At 33.0% G+C, this 15,574-nt stretch overlaps 3 protein-coding genes across 5 annotated transcripts in view; 1 reads left to right on the top strand and 2 right to left on the bottom strand.

Annotated features, from left to right (window-relative positions):
- On the top strand, positions 2,216-3,113 carry LOC104722508 (SKP1-like protein 4). The gene is made up of 2 exons (XM_010440674.2): positions 2,216-2,627; positions 2,790-3,113. The coding sequence occupies exons 1-2, from the start codon at positions 2,313-2,315 to the stop codon at positions 2,961-2,963; spliced, it is 489 nt and encodes a 162-aa protein (XP_010438976.1). The 5' UTR covers positions 2,216-2,312; the 3' UTR covers positions 2,964-3,113.
- Positions 3,168-4,604, bottom strand: LOC104722509 (high-affinity nitrate transporter 3.2-like; the record flags this gene model as incomplete). The annotated part of the gene is made up of 2 exons (XM_010440675.2): positions 3,168-4,155; positions 4,400-4,604. Coding segments are annotated over 2 exons (444 nt in total), but the record flags the coding sequence as incomplete, so codon positions are not given.
- The window catches only part of LOC104722506 (serine/threonine-protein kinase AFC2), a 3,349-nt gene continuing 324 nt past the window's right edge, over positions 12,550-15,574 (bottom strand). Inside the window, exons 2-12 of one of the 3 annotated variants that reach the window (XM_010440672.2) lie at positions 14,840-15,032; positions 14,623-14,649; positions 14,368-14,521; positions 14,221-14,269; positions 14,008-14,122; positions 13,758-13,849; positions 13,520-13,670; positions 13,364-13,428; positions 13,176-13,273; positions 12,990-13,092; positions 12,550-12,907 (exon numbers count right to left, since the gene is read on the bottom strand). In XM_010440672.2, coding sequence (XP_010438974.1) covers positions 12,770-12,907; positions 12,990-13,092; positions 13,176-13,273; positions 13,364-13,428; positions 13,520-13,670; positions 13,758-13,849; positions 14,008-14,122; positions 14,221-14,269; positions 14,368-14,521; positions 14,623-14,649; positions 14,840-15,032 — 1,185 coding nt within the window. In that variant the 3' untranslated portion in view covers positions 12,550-12,769. Of the gene's footprint in view, positions 12,908-12,989; positions 13,093-13,175; positions 13,274-13,363; positions 13,429-13,519; positions 13,671-13,757; positions 13,850-14,007; positions 14,123-14,220; positions 14,270-14,367; positions 14,522-14,622; positions 14,650-14,839; positions 15,033-15,574 lie in introns of those variants that run through there. The other 2 variants (XM_010440673.2, XM_019231425.1) reach the window with 2 other exon arrangements.

Raw genomic sequence — 15,574 nt, 5'->3', positions numbered from 1 at the left:
TAAATGGTTTGGTTTGGTTATGGTTAAGTTTAAAAATCCGTTTGGTTTTTATTTTAATTAATCATTTGGTTTAGGTTTAGTCTGGTTAAAAACCGTAAAACTAAATGGTTTTTTTGATTTTTTATAAAACTTTAAGATAATTAGATACCCTGTTTTAAAAATCTCCGCCTATCACCGATTACGCCCCGCAAAATCGCTAGGCCCGTCCTTTCCGCCTCGATTAATGATTAATCCCCGTCTAGCATCTATTATCCAATTATACCTCACTAATTTGATTATAATCCGTCTAATCCGATTACTTCCCACTTAATTTTGTATATAATAATTATTTTTAATGCTAATATAAATCAAATATGTATTTTTTTGTTATTTAGACATTTAAATTAAGAGTTTATGATGTTTTACGATAACTAATGTACAAATTTTTAATGAAAATCATAAATTTTCGTTTTAAATTACGTTTTTATGTATATATTGTAATTTTAAAGACAATACTATAGTTTTATATTTTATTTGATATTTTTATTTTAACATAAATAGAATTATACATATATTTAATACTATATATATTTATTTTATTATTAATTTAATAAAATAAACCTAAAACTAGTCCCCGATTAATCCCCGTTTAATCTCCGATTTTTTCGCTAGGCGCTAGGCCCACTCCAACCGTCCGACTAGCGCCTAGCGATTTCTAAAACAGGGATTAGATATAATAAGTTTTTCAACTTATAAATTTATATTGTATAACAATATCGGTAATTTTTTTCTTTATTGGGTTTATAGTTATTGATCTCCAAGTTTTTATTTTGGTTATTTTTCTGGTTTTCTTTTTCAATAGGCTTTACTTTTTAAAAATTTAAATTTTAATTAAGTATTTGGGTTTACAAAACTATATTTGGATTTTCTTTTTTTGAATTATGTTTAGGTTTTACTTTTATGCTTATTTTTTAGTTATGTATCAACTATCTATTTTTTAAAGTATGGAATAACCGTTAAAAACCGGCACCAAACCGAAACCAAACCAAACCGCTATACATATGGTTTTTATATGGTTTCATTTTTGATAAAACCGAAAAAACCATAAACCGAAAAAACCGAACCGTAACCAAACCAAATTACATATGGTTTCTATATGGTTCAATTTTTATAAAACCAAAAAAACCGTAAACCGAAAAAACCGAACCGAAACCAAACCGAAAAACCGAACGCCCACCCCTAGTGTTTTCAACCAAATATTTTAAGTGATTTTATTTTTAATAAAATTTTAAATAATTTTGATAATTTTAAAGAAGTTGATATGATTTATTGTAAAAAAAATTAAAATTTTATTTAAAACCATGAAATTTAGATTTTTGTATTTTTAACTAAACAAATTTTCTCAAATTCTACAATCTTTAAAAATCATTAAAATCTAAATCCATAAATAGTTTTGAATAACAATTGTTTGGGCAAAAATAATCGATTCGTTTAAAGACTACGGAAACAAGAAACAAATGTTGAATAGTTGTTTTTATTGATTAAAGTCTCGAGCTCAAATACAAGAATTCAAGGCACAGCGAATCAATCTATAAACCCTAGCCGCGTTCTAGAGTTGATTTGTGTGTCTTGTGTTCATTGAACCAATCAGGAAGATTTTCCTCTTATAAGATAAACTCTTATCTACGCTGATTTTATCCAGCAAAATAAGTGTTGAATAAATTAATTTATATTTATGTATTTATGATGATAAAATTATGTCCAACAACAATAGATTTTAAAGTAAATTTTTAAATCTTTAATAGAATTTAATTTATGATTAAATAATATAGAATTTGTAAATTTTACCCAAATCATTTAAAATGTCAAGTTAAATATATCTAAAATTAAATATTGCAATTAATTTTTGCATCTTAGACATATTGCGGACTAGATATTATTCCATTAAATATGTGATTGACTGCATTATAAAATTTCTTATATTTCTGATTTTTTCTTAAAATAAAATATTGTTTTATTTTTCATATTAATAATAACATAATCAAAGGAAGATATGAAATACAGCTAAGATCAACTTTTTGGAAATCTAAAAAATACTTCCATATATCTTTTCAATAATATTACCATATATTTTAACATTTCCATTAATAAAAAGGATTAGATTTGTTGTCAAAAAAAAAAGATTAGATTTACTTAAAAAAAAAAAAAAAAAACCGATCGATCTGTATAAATACTAGGGATTAGGGAAACTCCTTCAACCCCAAAACCTCCTCTGTGACCATTATAATATCAGTCGCCTGTGCCGCGTCATCCTTTGTTTGCTACGTACGACTATGGCGTCCAACAAGATCATCCTAAAGAGCTCCGACGGTGAAATCTTCGAAGTAGACGAAGCCGTAGCTGTTGAGTCCCTGACGATTAAGCACATGATCGAGGACGACTGCGCCAGTAACGGAATCCCGCTTCCCAATGTCACCGGAGCCATCTTGGCTAAGGTTATCGAGTACTGTAAGAAGCATGTCGAGGCCGCCGCTGAGGCTGACGGCGCTGACAAGGATTTTTGTGGTAACACTGAGAACAGTGAGCTTAATACTTGGGATACCGAATTCCTCAAAGTCGATCAGCCTACACTATTTGAACTCATCCTGGTTTGTGCTTTATGTTTTTGGTTTTGATGTCCCTTTTGGATTAGGGTTTCTTTTTTTGATTTGGGATTTTAGGTTTGCTGACTCTGTTCCTTAGGGTTGTTGTTGATTTTGTGAGTGAGTGATTAATATGTTGTGTGTGTTTTTTTTTTGTGTGTGTGGAAGGCTGCTAACTATCTGAACATCAGTGGACTTCTTGACCTTACGTGCAAGGCCGTGGCTGATCAGATGAAAGGCAAAACTCCAGACGAGATGCGTGCTCACTTCAACATCAAGAACGATTACTCACCTGAGGAAGAAGAGGAGGTTCGCAATGAGAACAAGTGGGCGTTCGAGTAGTAGCGATGGGATTGGGACTTGGATCCGGTGTTTCTCTAGGACAACTTGGTCTTTTAGTCTTCTTCTTTCTTAGATATTTGGATTCAACCGAATGCTTTGTTCTACTAACAAGATCCTTTTGGTTTTTATGGAAAATATTTTAAGATGCTACTTAGTTTAATCTTTATTATACCCTGGTTTCTCTCCTCCAATGGTGTCTTTGGTTTTATTCAAAGACATTGTGTGTTTCTCTTTAGATTTATCATTAATCTTCGCGACTGGTTACAACGAATGACTCCTTACGCTTAACATTCCATTAGACCATGTGATTGGCAGCTAAGTTTCTCTCCTCTCTCTCTTTCTCAAGTGTAGTCTTCTTGGTCTAACTCTGACAAAGTAACCCTTCTGGTGCATCAATGCTCGTTGAACCTTGACGCCGTGATCGCTCCATGTCTTCTTCAACTTAGTCGCAATGTATGAGGAACAAAGCATAGAGTCAAACAACGTCCACTCCCTGTGAGAAAGCATAAGCCTAGGCACTTCTTCATAAGAGAGATTCTTGAGCAGTCTGGTGCTCGGATCTTGGTTCCGTCTTTCAGAGTAACACAAGTGATCTTATCAATGTTTCCTGAGCTAGTATTGATGTGTTGTTCAAGCTTCAATAACCGCAGCTTGGTATCTTTCATCAGTCAACCTCTCGTGAACAAACTGATCAGTCAAAGAAACACAAGCCAGCCACAGCAACTCATTAGTGTTCTTCCTCAACATGTGGGACAAGCACCCAGATGGCTTCATCGTAGACCCAATGCTCTATCTCGGCGTATAGATCGTGAAGAAAACGCAAGTCGTATGGAAAAAAATCAAAAACATTATGGTAAACGACGGACTTACAACAATACAGCTCCGCGAGGATTGGATAAGGGAACGAGCAGAGGTGAGCAGAATCAGAGACACAGCTAAACCAGAAAACTCTTTTAACATACGAAGTAGGTTCCAGTGGGGATATCGAGATCGACGGTCCAATCAAGTGATTGAGGGCAGGTTTTGTCCTTAAAGAGCTCGCTGTGAGTCTTGCGCCACGGTCTATCAACTTGGCTGATTGGTGCGTAACAAAGCTTGACTTGGATTTTCTTGAAAGTATCATCGGCATCTACTTTGGCCGACGACTTTAACTTCCATTTAATTGTCACCATATCTTTTCCGGCTTCCAGAACTAAAGAAATACATGAGTACCAAATAATAGTATAGATCAATAGATAGATGTATAATTTTATTTATTATAAATGTATTAGTGGCCCAAGTCATTTAACAAAGGATGGAGAGATACATAAATGGATATAACAATTTCTAAAATAAATTAAATAGGTAACATATCCAAGTATTGTCAATTCTCTAGTTTAAAGCCTAGCTAATAGAGAGTTTGATTTATAAGAAAAAGGTAAGACAAATTCACAAACCTACGCCATCTTGTACGGGTTTAGCGGTGACCTCGAGTGACTTTTGGACCTCAGTAAAGAGTCTATCTTTGTTTCCTCCACGGCTCGAAGGGATGAGTGAAAATATGAGAAGCGAGACGAAGAGGAGAGTGTGGATAGCTATAGTTGAATTTTGAAATTTTGGTAAGAGGAATATGCTTTTTTGATGAAAAAAACTGGGTGCATGTTAAGTCTTTATATAGTGTGTGATTTTTGGCCATCATAAAATAAGTAATGCGAGAAAGATAATGTTAGGCTTAGTAGTTAAGCCAAATTGAGTAAGAGAGAGATTACCCTTTGAAGATTTTGAGGAAATGGGGAAAAGTGAGTCATGTGTTCTTTAAGGCTACATTTGTCTCTATTGTCTTCAGCTAAGGAGCGATGTTTCCTAAACATGACGAGGGGATGAAAAGTCCATCTTGAGTTCTCTTTGTTATCAATTCATTTTTTTTTTTTTTTCTGTTGTGCTAAGGTTCCAAGGTGTCATTTGTAATCCAAATTACCAAAACAATTATAAGGAATGTGAGAGAACAAATAAAAATTTTAATTAAATATTTTTTAAATTTACGTCATTATTTAAGCTATCGACACAGCTAGGTTAAAATAGAAATTTTGGACACTATTACTCGGTAGTCAACACAAAGAACGATGATCAGACACAATGAACGATGCTAAATAAAACAAAAATTATTTGTTTGGAACACTATTTAAGTCAAATATCATTAAATGCAAAGATTTGAACATAAATTTTGGAACACCATTACTCGGTAGTCAAAACAAACATAACTGATCTATCAAACTATGTTTGGGCGTAAAGAACAATGTTCAAGAATAAGAAAAGAAAAATGTCTCATCATACAAATTTAACCTAGTTAGATCAAGATCTGAAAATACGGTATTTAAAGTCATATCACCACACATCATTCATTAGGATTACCTTATCCATATGTTTGGGCCACTATCTCAATCAAACATCATTAAATACAAAGGTTTAAGTAAAAAATTTGAACGTTATTACTCGGTAGTCGACACAAACATAGTTGACCTATAAAACTATCTTCAGACGTGAAGAACGATGCTCAAAAATAAATAAATAAACGTATCATTGTACGAATTACATCTAATTAAACATAGATTATGGACAATATTACTCGGTAGTCAATACAAACATAGTAGATCTATCAAACTATGTTTAGGCGTAAAGAAAAATGCTTAAGAATAAGTAAAGAATAAATGATAATATGAGAAGTTAGGCGAAGAGGAGAGTGTGGATGACCATCATTGAATTTTAAAATTTTGGTAAGAGGACTATGCTTTTTTGATGAAAAAAACTGGGTGCATGTTGATGAAAAAGGATAGGGAGATACATATATGGAAATGACGATTTCTAAAATAAATTAAATAGGTAACATATCCCAAGTATGGTCAATTTTATTAGTTTAAAGCCTAGCTAATAGAGAATTTGATTTATAAGAAAAAGGGCAAGACAAATTCACAAACCTACGCCATCTTGTACGGGTTTAGCTGTGACCTCGAGTGAATTTTAGAGCTCAGTGAAGAGTCTATCTTTGTTTCCTCCACGGCTCGACTCGATGAATGAGAATATGAGAACTGAGGCGAAGAGGAGAGTGTGGATGATCATCGTTGAATTTTGAAATTTTGGTAAGAGGAATATGCTTTTTTGATGAAAAAAACTGGGTGCATGTTGATGAAAAAGGATGGAGAGATACATATATAGAAATGACGATTTCTAAAATAAATTAAATAGGTAACATATCCCAAGTATGGTCAATTTTATTAGTTTAAAGCCTAGCTAATAGAGAGTTTGATTTATAAGAAAAAGGGCAAGACAAATTCACAAACCTACGCCATCTTGTAAGGGTTTAGCGGTAACCTCGAGTGAATCTCCACGGCTCGACTCGATGAATGAGAATATGAGAAGTGAGGCAAAGAGGAGAGTGTGGATGATCATCGTTGAATTTTGAAATTTTGGTAAGAGGAATATGCTTTTTTGATTAAAAAAAACTGGGTGCATGTTAAGTCTTTATATAGTGTGTGATCTTTGGCCATCATAAAATAAGTGATGCGAGAAAGACAATGTTTCGCTCAGCAGTTAAGCCAAATTGAGTGAGAGAGAGATTACCCTTTGAAGATTTTGAGGAAATGAGGAAAAGTGAGTCATGTGTTCTTTAAGGCTAAATTTGTCTCTATTGTCTTCAGCTAAGGAGCGAAGTTTCCTATAACGAGGGGATGAAAACTCTGTCTTGAGTTCTCTTTGTTATCATTCATTTTTTTTTTGTGCTAAGGTTCCAAGGTGTCATTTGTAATCCAAATTACGAAAACAATTATAAAGAATGTGAGAGAAGAAATAAAAATTTTAATGAAATATTTTTAAATTTACGTCATTATTTAAGCTGATCGACAAAGCTAGGTTAAAATAGAAATTTTGGACATTATTACTCGGTAGTCAACACAAAGAACGATGCTAAATAAAACAAAAATTATTTGTTTGGAACACTATTTAAGTCAAATATCATTAAATGCAAAGATTTGAACATAAATTTTGGGACACCATTACACGGTAGTCAAAACAAACATAACTGATCTATCAAACTATGTTTAGTCGTAAAGAACAATGCTCAAGAATAAGAAAAGAAAAACATCTCATCATACAAATTTAACCAAGTTAGATCAACATCTGAAAATATGGTATTTAAAGTCATATCACCACACATCATTCATTAGGATTACCTTATCCATATTTTTGGGCCAATATCTCTGTCAAACATCAGTAAATACAAAGGTTTAAGTAAAAATTTCAAACGTCACTACTCGGTAGTCGACACAAACATAGTTGACCTGAAAAACTATCTTCAGACGTGAAGAACGATGCTCAAAAATAAAAAAATAAACGTATCATTGTACGAATTACACCTAATTAAACATAAATTTGGACACTATTACTCGGTAGTCAACACAAACATAGTAGATCTATCAAACTATGTTTAGGCGTAAAGAACAATGCTTAAGAATAAGTAAAGAATAAATGATAATATGAGAAGTTAGGCGAAGAGGAGAGTGTGGATAGCCATCATTGAATTTTAAAATTTTGGTAAGAGGACTATGCTTTTTTGATAAAAAAAAACTGGGTGCATGTTAAGTCTTTATATAGTGTGTGATCTTTGGCTATCATAAAATAAGTAATGCGAGAAAGACAATGTTTCACTAGCAGTTAAGCCAAATTGTTTAAGAGAGAGAGAGCGATATTTCCTAAACATGACGAAGGGATGAAAAGTCCGTCTTGAGTTCTCTTTGTTATCATTCATTTTTTTTTTCTGTTGTGCTAAGGTTCCAATGTGTCATTTGTAATCCAAATTACCAAAAAAATTATAAGAAATGTGAGAGAACAAGTAAAAATTTTAATTCAATATATTTAAATTTACATCACTATTTAAGCTGATCGACACAACTAGGTTAAAATAGAAATTTTGGACACTATTACTCGGTAGTCAACACGAAGAACGATGATCAAACACAAATAACGATGCTAAATAAAACAAAAATTATTTGTTTGGAACACTATTTAAGTCAAATATCATTAAATGCAAAGATTTGAACATAAATTTTGGGACTCTATTACTCACAAAACAAACATAACTGATCTATCAAACTATGTTTAGGCATAAAGAACAATGCTCAAGAATAAGAAAAGAAAAACGTCTCATCATACAAATTTAACCTAGTAAGATCAAGATCTGAAAATATGGTATTTAAAGTCATATCATTACACATCATTCATTAGGATTACCTTATCCATATGTTTGGGCCACTATCTCGGTCAAACATCATTAAATACAAAGGTTTAAGTAAAAATTTCAAACGTCATTACTTGGTAGTCGACGCAAACATAGTTGACCTATAAAACTATCTTCACATGTGAAGAATGATGCTCAAAAATAAATAAATACATGTATCATTGTACGAATTACACCTAATTAAACATAAACTTTGGACAGTATAACTCGGTAGTCAACACAAGCATAGTAGATCTATCAAACTATGTTTAGGCGTAAAGAACAATGCTTAAGAATAAGTAAAGAGTGAATGATAATATGAGAAGTGAGGCGAAGAGGAGAGTGTGGAGGGCCATCGTTAAATTTTGAAATTTTGGTAAGAGGAATATGCTTTTTTGATGAAAAAAAACTAGGTGCATGTTAAGTCTTTATATAGTGTGTGATCTTTGGCTATCATAAAGTAAGAAATGCGAGAAAGACAATGTTTCACTAGCAGTTAAGCCAAATTGTGTGAGAGAGACAGAGAGAGATTACCCATTAAAGATTTTGTGGAAATAGGGAAAAGTGAGTCATGTGTTCATTAAGCCTACATTTGTCTCTATTGTCTTCAGCTGAGGAGCGATGTTTCCTAAACATGACGAGGGGATGAAAAGTCCGTCTTGAGTTCTCTTTGTTATCATTCCTTTTTTTTTTCCTGTTGTGCTAAGGTTCCAAGGTGTCATTTGTAATCCAAATTACCAAAACAATTATAAGGAATGTGAGAGAACAAATAAACATTTTGATTAAATATATTTAAATTTACGTCATTATTTAACCTGATCGACACATCTAGGTTAAAATAGAAATTTTGGATTTTATTACTCGGTAGTCAACACGAAGAACGATGATCATGCACAAAAAACGATGCTAAATAAAACAAAAATTATTTGTTTGGCACACTATTTAAGTCAAATATTATTAAATGCAAAGATTTGAACATAAATTTTGGGACACCATTACTCGGTAGTCAAAACAAACATAAGTGCTCTATCAAACTATGTTTAGGCGTAAAGAACAATGCTCAAGAATAAGAAAAGAAAAATGTCTCATCATACAAATTTAACCTAGTTAGACCAAGATCTGAAAATATAATATTTAAAGTCATATCATCACACATCACTTATTAGGATTACCTTATCCATATGTTTGGGCCACTATCTCAGTCAAACATCATTAAATACAAAGGTTTAAGTAGGAATTTTGAATGCCATTACTCGGTAGTCGACACAAACATAGTTGACCTATAAAACTATCTTCAGACATGAAGAACGATGCTCAAAAATAAATAAATAAACGTATCATTGTACGAATTACACCTAATTAAACATATTTTTTGGACATTATGACTTGGTAGTCAACACAAACATAGTAGATCTATCAAACTATGTTTAGGCGTAAAGAATAATGCTTAAGAATAAGAAAAGAATGAATGATAATATGAGAAGTGAGGCGAAGAGGAGAATGTGGATGGCCATCGTTGAATTTTGAAATTTTGGTAAGAGTAATATTCTTTTTTGATGAAAAAAATTGGGTGCATGTTAAGTCTTTATATAGTGTGTGATCTTTCGCCATCATAAAATAAGTAATGCGCGAAAGACAATGTTTCGCTTAGCAGTTAAGCCAAATTGTGTGAGAGAGACAGAGAGAGATTACCCATTAAAGATTTTGTGGAAATAGGGAAAAGTGAGTCATGTGTTCATTAAAGCTACATTTGTCTCTATTATCTTCAGCTGAGGAGCGATGTTTCCTGAACATGACGAGGGAATGAAAAATCAGTCTTGAGTTCTTTTAGTTATCATTCATTTTTTTTTCTGTGGTGCTAAGGTTCCAGGGTGTCATTTATAATCCAAATTACCAAAACTATATTTAAATTAAGTAAATTAAATTTTTTTACGAAATTACCAAATTACAAGTAAAATTTTTAATTAAATATATTTAAATTTACGTCATTATTTAAGCTGATCGACATAGCTATATTAAAATAAAAAATTTGAACAATATTACTCGATAGTCAACACGAAGAACGATGATCAGGCAAAAGGAACAATGCTAAATAAAACAAAAATTATTTGTTTAGAACACTATTAAAGTCAAATATCATTAAATGCAAAGATTTGAACATAAATTTTGGGACACCATTACTAGGTAGTCAACACAAACATAACAGATCTATGAAACTATGTTTAGGCGTAAAGAACAATCCTCAAGAATAAGAAAAAAAAAACGTCTCATCATACAAATTTAACCTAGTTAGATCAAGATCTGAAAATATGGTATTTAAAGTCATATCACCACACATCACTCATTAGGATTACCTTGTCCATATGTTTGGGCCACTATCTAAGTCAAACATCACTAAATACAAAGGTTTAAGTAGAAATTTTGAACGTCATTACTCGGTAGTCGACACAAACATAGTTGACCTATGAAACTATCTTCAGGCGTGAAGAACGATGCTCAAAAATAAATAAATAAACGTATGATTGTACGAATTAAACCTAATTAAACATAAATTTTGGACACCATTACTCGGTAGTCAACACAAACATAGTAGATCTATCAAACTATGTTTAGGGTCAAAGAACAATGCTCAAGAATAAGAAAAGAAGAACATCTCATCATACAAATTTAACCTAGATTACCTTATCCAAATTCAAGATCTGAAAATATGGTATCTAAAGTCATATCACCAAGATTACCTTATCCACATTTGTTTGGGCCACTATCTAAGTCAAACATCATTAAATACAAAGGTTTAAGTAGAAATTTCAAAAGTCATTAATTGGTAGTCGACACAAACATAGTTGACCTATTAAATATTTTTAAGCATGGAGAACGATGCTAAAAAATAAAAAAATAAAAAAAAATGTATCATTGCATGAATCCTAATTAGATACCAATACAGAAATTTGGTATCCCATGTCAGATCACTAACATCACTCATTAGAATCATTGTATCTATATGCTGGACAACTATTTATACCAAACATCATTAAATATTAAATATTAAAGGTTAAATAAGAATTTTAGACATATTTACTTGGTAGTCAACACAAACATAGTTGAAATATCAAATTATGCGCAAAGGCGAAGAAAAACGCCAAAAATATTAAAAGAAACATTCATCTCATCATATAGACCTACTTAAATCTCAATCCATAATTTGGTATTACATTACACACACCTGGTAATCCATATGTTTTTTTTTTCACTCCTTATGTTTAGACCTATTAAAATGTTATAAAATATTTATTTACAATGATTGATCTCTAAGCATTAACGCAACAAAACTATGCACTTGCAATCTATGTATGAAGTTTTCATAACATTGAGAGAGTCCATGTAATTTAGGATCATATCACTTAGACACAAAATTTGAGTACTTTTAGGAGCGTAATTCAAGTATATGAAGTCTTTTTCACACCATTGTCTGTCGTCTGAGATTGATTGTTGGTCCATTAAAAACATTCATATCCTAGATTAAATATACTATATAGAACAAATACTTTCGTGTCTTCTTCAACTTAGTCGCAATGTATGAGGAACAAAGCATAGAGTCAAACAACGTCCACTCCCTGAGAGAAGCGTAAGCCTAGGAACTTCTTCATAAGAGATTCTTGAGCAGTCTGAGAGGTTCAGAGTAACACAAGTGATCTTATCAATGTTTCCTGAGCTATTGATGTGTTGTTCAAGCTTCCATAACCGCAGCTTGGTATCTTTCATCAGTCAACCTCTCGTGAACAAACTGATCAGTCAAAGAAAGACAAGCCAGCCACAGCAACTCATTAGTGTTCTTCCTCAACATGTGGGACAGCTCAAACAACAAGCACCCACATGGCTTCATCGTAGACCCAATGATCTCGGCGTATAGATCGTGAAAGAAAACACAAGTCGTATGGAAAAAAATCAAAAACATTATGGTAAACGATGGAGCGAGGATTGGAAAAGGGAACGAGCGGAATCAGAGAAAAGAGGCGCAAATTGGATAATTGCAGAGACGCAGCTAAACAAGAAAACTCTTAACATCTGAAACTGAAAATTTTCGTGCAAACCGTGCAGTTTTCTTACTCCTTACAAAAACTACATGCTGTTTTTTATCGACAACTAAACTCCCCGTAAATTTTGATAATGGTAGTTTTTGGTCTTTCTGAGTTTTATTTATATTGCAAACTTACTCATACAACATTGTATATCCAGTATAAGTTTTTCAATCATTGTTGCATCATAGACATATTGTACATTCACTTTAGCTTGCTTGGTGTTATACTTCAAGTAATAAGAGTCGTAACAACGCATCTCTACTTAAATTTTGTGGTCGAAAATTAAAACTTACAATTTAAAAAAAAAATCAAGTTTACAAGATAGACAAACAATTGCCTATCACTTTAAAAAGAGTGATCTAAGCATTTTTGTTTAATTGATATCAGAATTCGTGTGGGGTTGTGGAGGAAAGACCTTTTGTAAAGGCTTTTACTACAATCATACATATCTTACTCTATTTACACTCCTCAAGAGCCTGTCATCTCCTCCTAGTGAAAAAAGGATGTCTCAAGGCTTCACGAGCGGTTAGTCTCTCTGAGGGATCAAATCGAAGAAGTCCTTGCACCATATTTATCAATTCTCCCGCCGAGTGGTCTACATGTTGCATTATCAGATTCTGCAACAACACATACAGGACCATTTGTAAACACACAGAATCACTCCGCCAAATCAAACTCAATATACAACACTTGACGAACCTGAAGCCGAGGAAGCTTCAATACTGCTTTCAAGCTGTCTCTTGAGGTGGCCCCATCAGGCCAATCCAAACGACCTCTTCTCACATATTTCTCTGAGTGCCGACTTTATCACACAACACAAGAAATAATAGTTAAACACCCGACCATATATACATCACTTCGGGGCAAATGGTTTATTCAACTCACTCCACTTTCTTCAACATTTGTTGAGGGAACGACCCAAGAACACGCTCCATCATCGCTAGATGCTCCAGATTTTCATGTGTTTGAAACAATGCTTCTCCCTGCAAAACTCAAAACTTTCAATTAAAAACACACAAAAAAAGGAGTAAATTCCCATTTAACATTAAGAATGAACTGGTTCAAACACATACCGTGCACAGTTCCACTATAATACATCCAATACTCCAAACATCACATGGATAACTCCAGCCAAGACCTGCACACAAGGCCATGTTTCTTCATCAGTTTGTAATATAGTTTAACAGAATCTACAGATTTCAATGACTTATTTTACAACAGCAACTCACCTAAAATCACTTCTGGTGCCCTATAATGTCTCGTAGATACAATGTAGGTTTGGTCCTGACGCTCATAAGTTGTGCTACCAAAATCAATCACCTTTATTGCACTTGATTTAGGCACTCTTTTATAGCACAGATCCCTTTGTAATCGGGAGCCCTGCAACAAAAAACACAACAAAATCCTTTAGCACTTAACTAGTTGGCAACATTAATAAAGTCACACACAAGTAAACTCAAAATATACCTTGTACTCAGGAATTTTCACATAGTCCGAGGAGACTAACAGAATATTTTCTGGTTTAAGGTCGGTATGAATCATGCGCAAGTCATGCATAACTGCAAAATCAGACAAAAATAAACAAGGAAAATGCCTTAAGAAACGGAAAGAGCTAAAATTCAGAAACTTATGTGGTAACCATCACAATAACAAGCAAAACTCAGATGAAAATGCAAGAGCATGCAGATTGATTGAAAAGACTGCAAAGACTACACACATGCTACACATTTCAAGAGTTGCCAGCCAATCTCACGGACAAGATCAATGGGAAAGGAGCGATAATTGTTTTTCCGAAGAAAATCGTATAAACTTGATCCAAGCTTCTCAAATACCTGTTGCAACCATTTAAATTCATCCAAAAAATTTAACCCCAACTATTTCCCAAACCGGGGAAAATCATAGCCATCACAAAATTGACTAAAATACTTACAATACAGATATGGTTACGATAGTCAAACCAGTTCCGAATTTGTACACAACTGCAAGGAATAAACTGATTTAACCTTTGCAAAAAAAAGAATTTGAAAAACCATGTCCGACTCTATCAGATTCTAATGCATGATGAAAAGTAACTTACCGATTGCCACCTTTGTCATGTTTACCAAGCTGTTGAAGCATTTCAATTTCAATCATAGCAGCCTCGCGGTATTTCTTCACACCACGGACAATCTTGACAGCCACCATTTCCTTCCTCTCCCTGTCCCAACATTCTAGCACTTGACCAAAGGTACCTACAAGGACAATTTAAGTAACGTTCGAATAAGATATGAGTACTACAATGGGACATGTGAAAAAACATAAGATAACTCATACAACAACCAAAAATTCATACCTTCTCCCATTTTGCTATAGATTTTATCTGCGAAACAAGAAAAGAACAGAGCAATCAGAATAATGAAATAAAAAAAAAAATTAAACAAGGTTCACCACAACATCTAGAGTTTATTAAAAAAAGCCATTGAAAAAAAATAATCTAGAGATATATATATATTTAAGGTAGCTTGAGGATTATCAAAACAGCTCTTTGGTAATAGAAAAAGTGAGATTACAGCGTGGGGTTAAGTCATCTCCCAGTTCAAACAGGTAATGTCCATCCTTGTCATCTTCTCGCCATGGGGGCGAACCATTACGAGCCACAGCCTTAACACAACTAGAAGAGCTACTATTGTCTGTAGGAGCTCCGGAGGATGCAAAGCTTGATATATTTCCAATCTCTTGCCCACAAAACATTCCTACCTGAGCCTACACATATCCATGTACCATAACAGACAGATGAAAATCTGCCACTATCCTTCTACGCTAACATGTTTTGAGTCATATTCTATAGTATCTTAATACCTAAAGGGCAATCTCTAAATCAAAACAATTAGGGTACTTTCAAAGTGCATCAATTTATCTATTCTTGAGAAATAATCTTTTGTTCTGAGTGAAACTGATAGAAGTTATAGCATTGGAGAGGGAAAGACACAAAAATCTACATCCAAATTCACAAATCATTATCCATCAGATCAAAATTTATTCACCATCTACAAACAAAAAACTAGAAACAAAACATACCACAGCAAAAAAAAAAAGTTGAACCTAACCACACACTGACATCTAAAATAATTCATGGATAGACAAAAGTTTATATAGATCTGAACAGGTACAACACCACCTAATTCTCACACGATATTAACCTAATCACACAAAATTTGGTATCTTCAAAAAGTGAATAATTCTTAAACAAACAAAAAACTAAAATCACAGATCCATAAGAATCGACAAAAAAAAAAAAAAAAAAA

This window comes from Camelina sativa, chromosome 11 (genome assembly GCF_000633955.1).
Source record: "Camelina sativa cultivar DH55 chromosome 11, Cs, whole genome shotgun sequence".
Lineage (NCBI taxonomy): Eukaryota > Viridiplantae > Streptophyta > Magnoliopsida > Brassicales > Brassicaceae > Camelina > Camelina sativa.
Note: the sequence above shows the minus strand (reverse complement) of the source record. Positions and strands in the feature narration are given on the sequence as shown.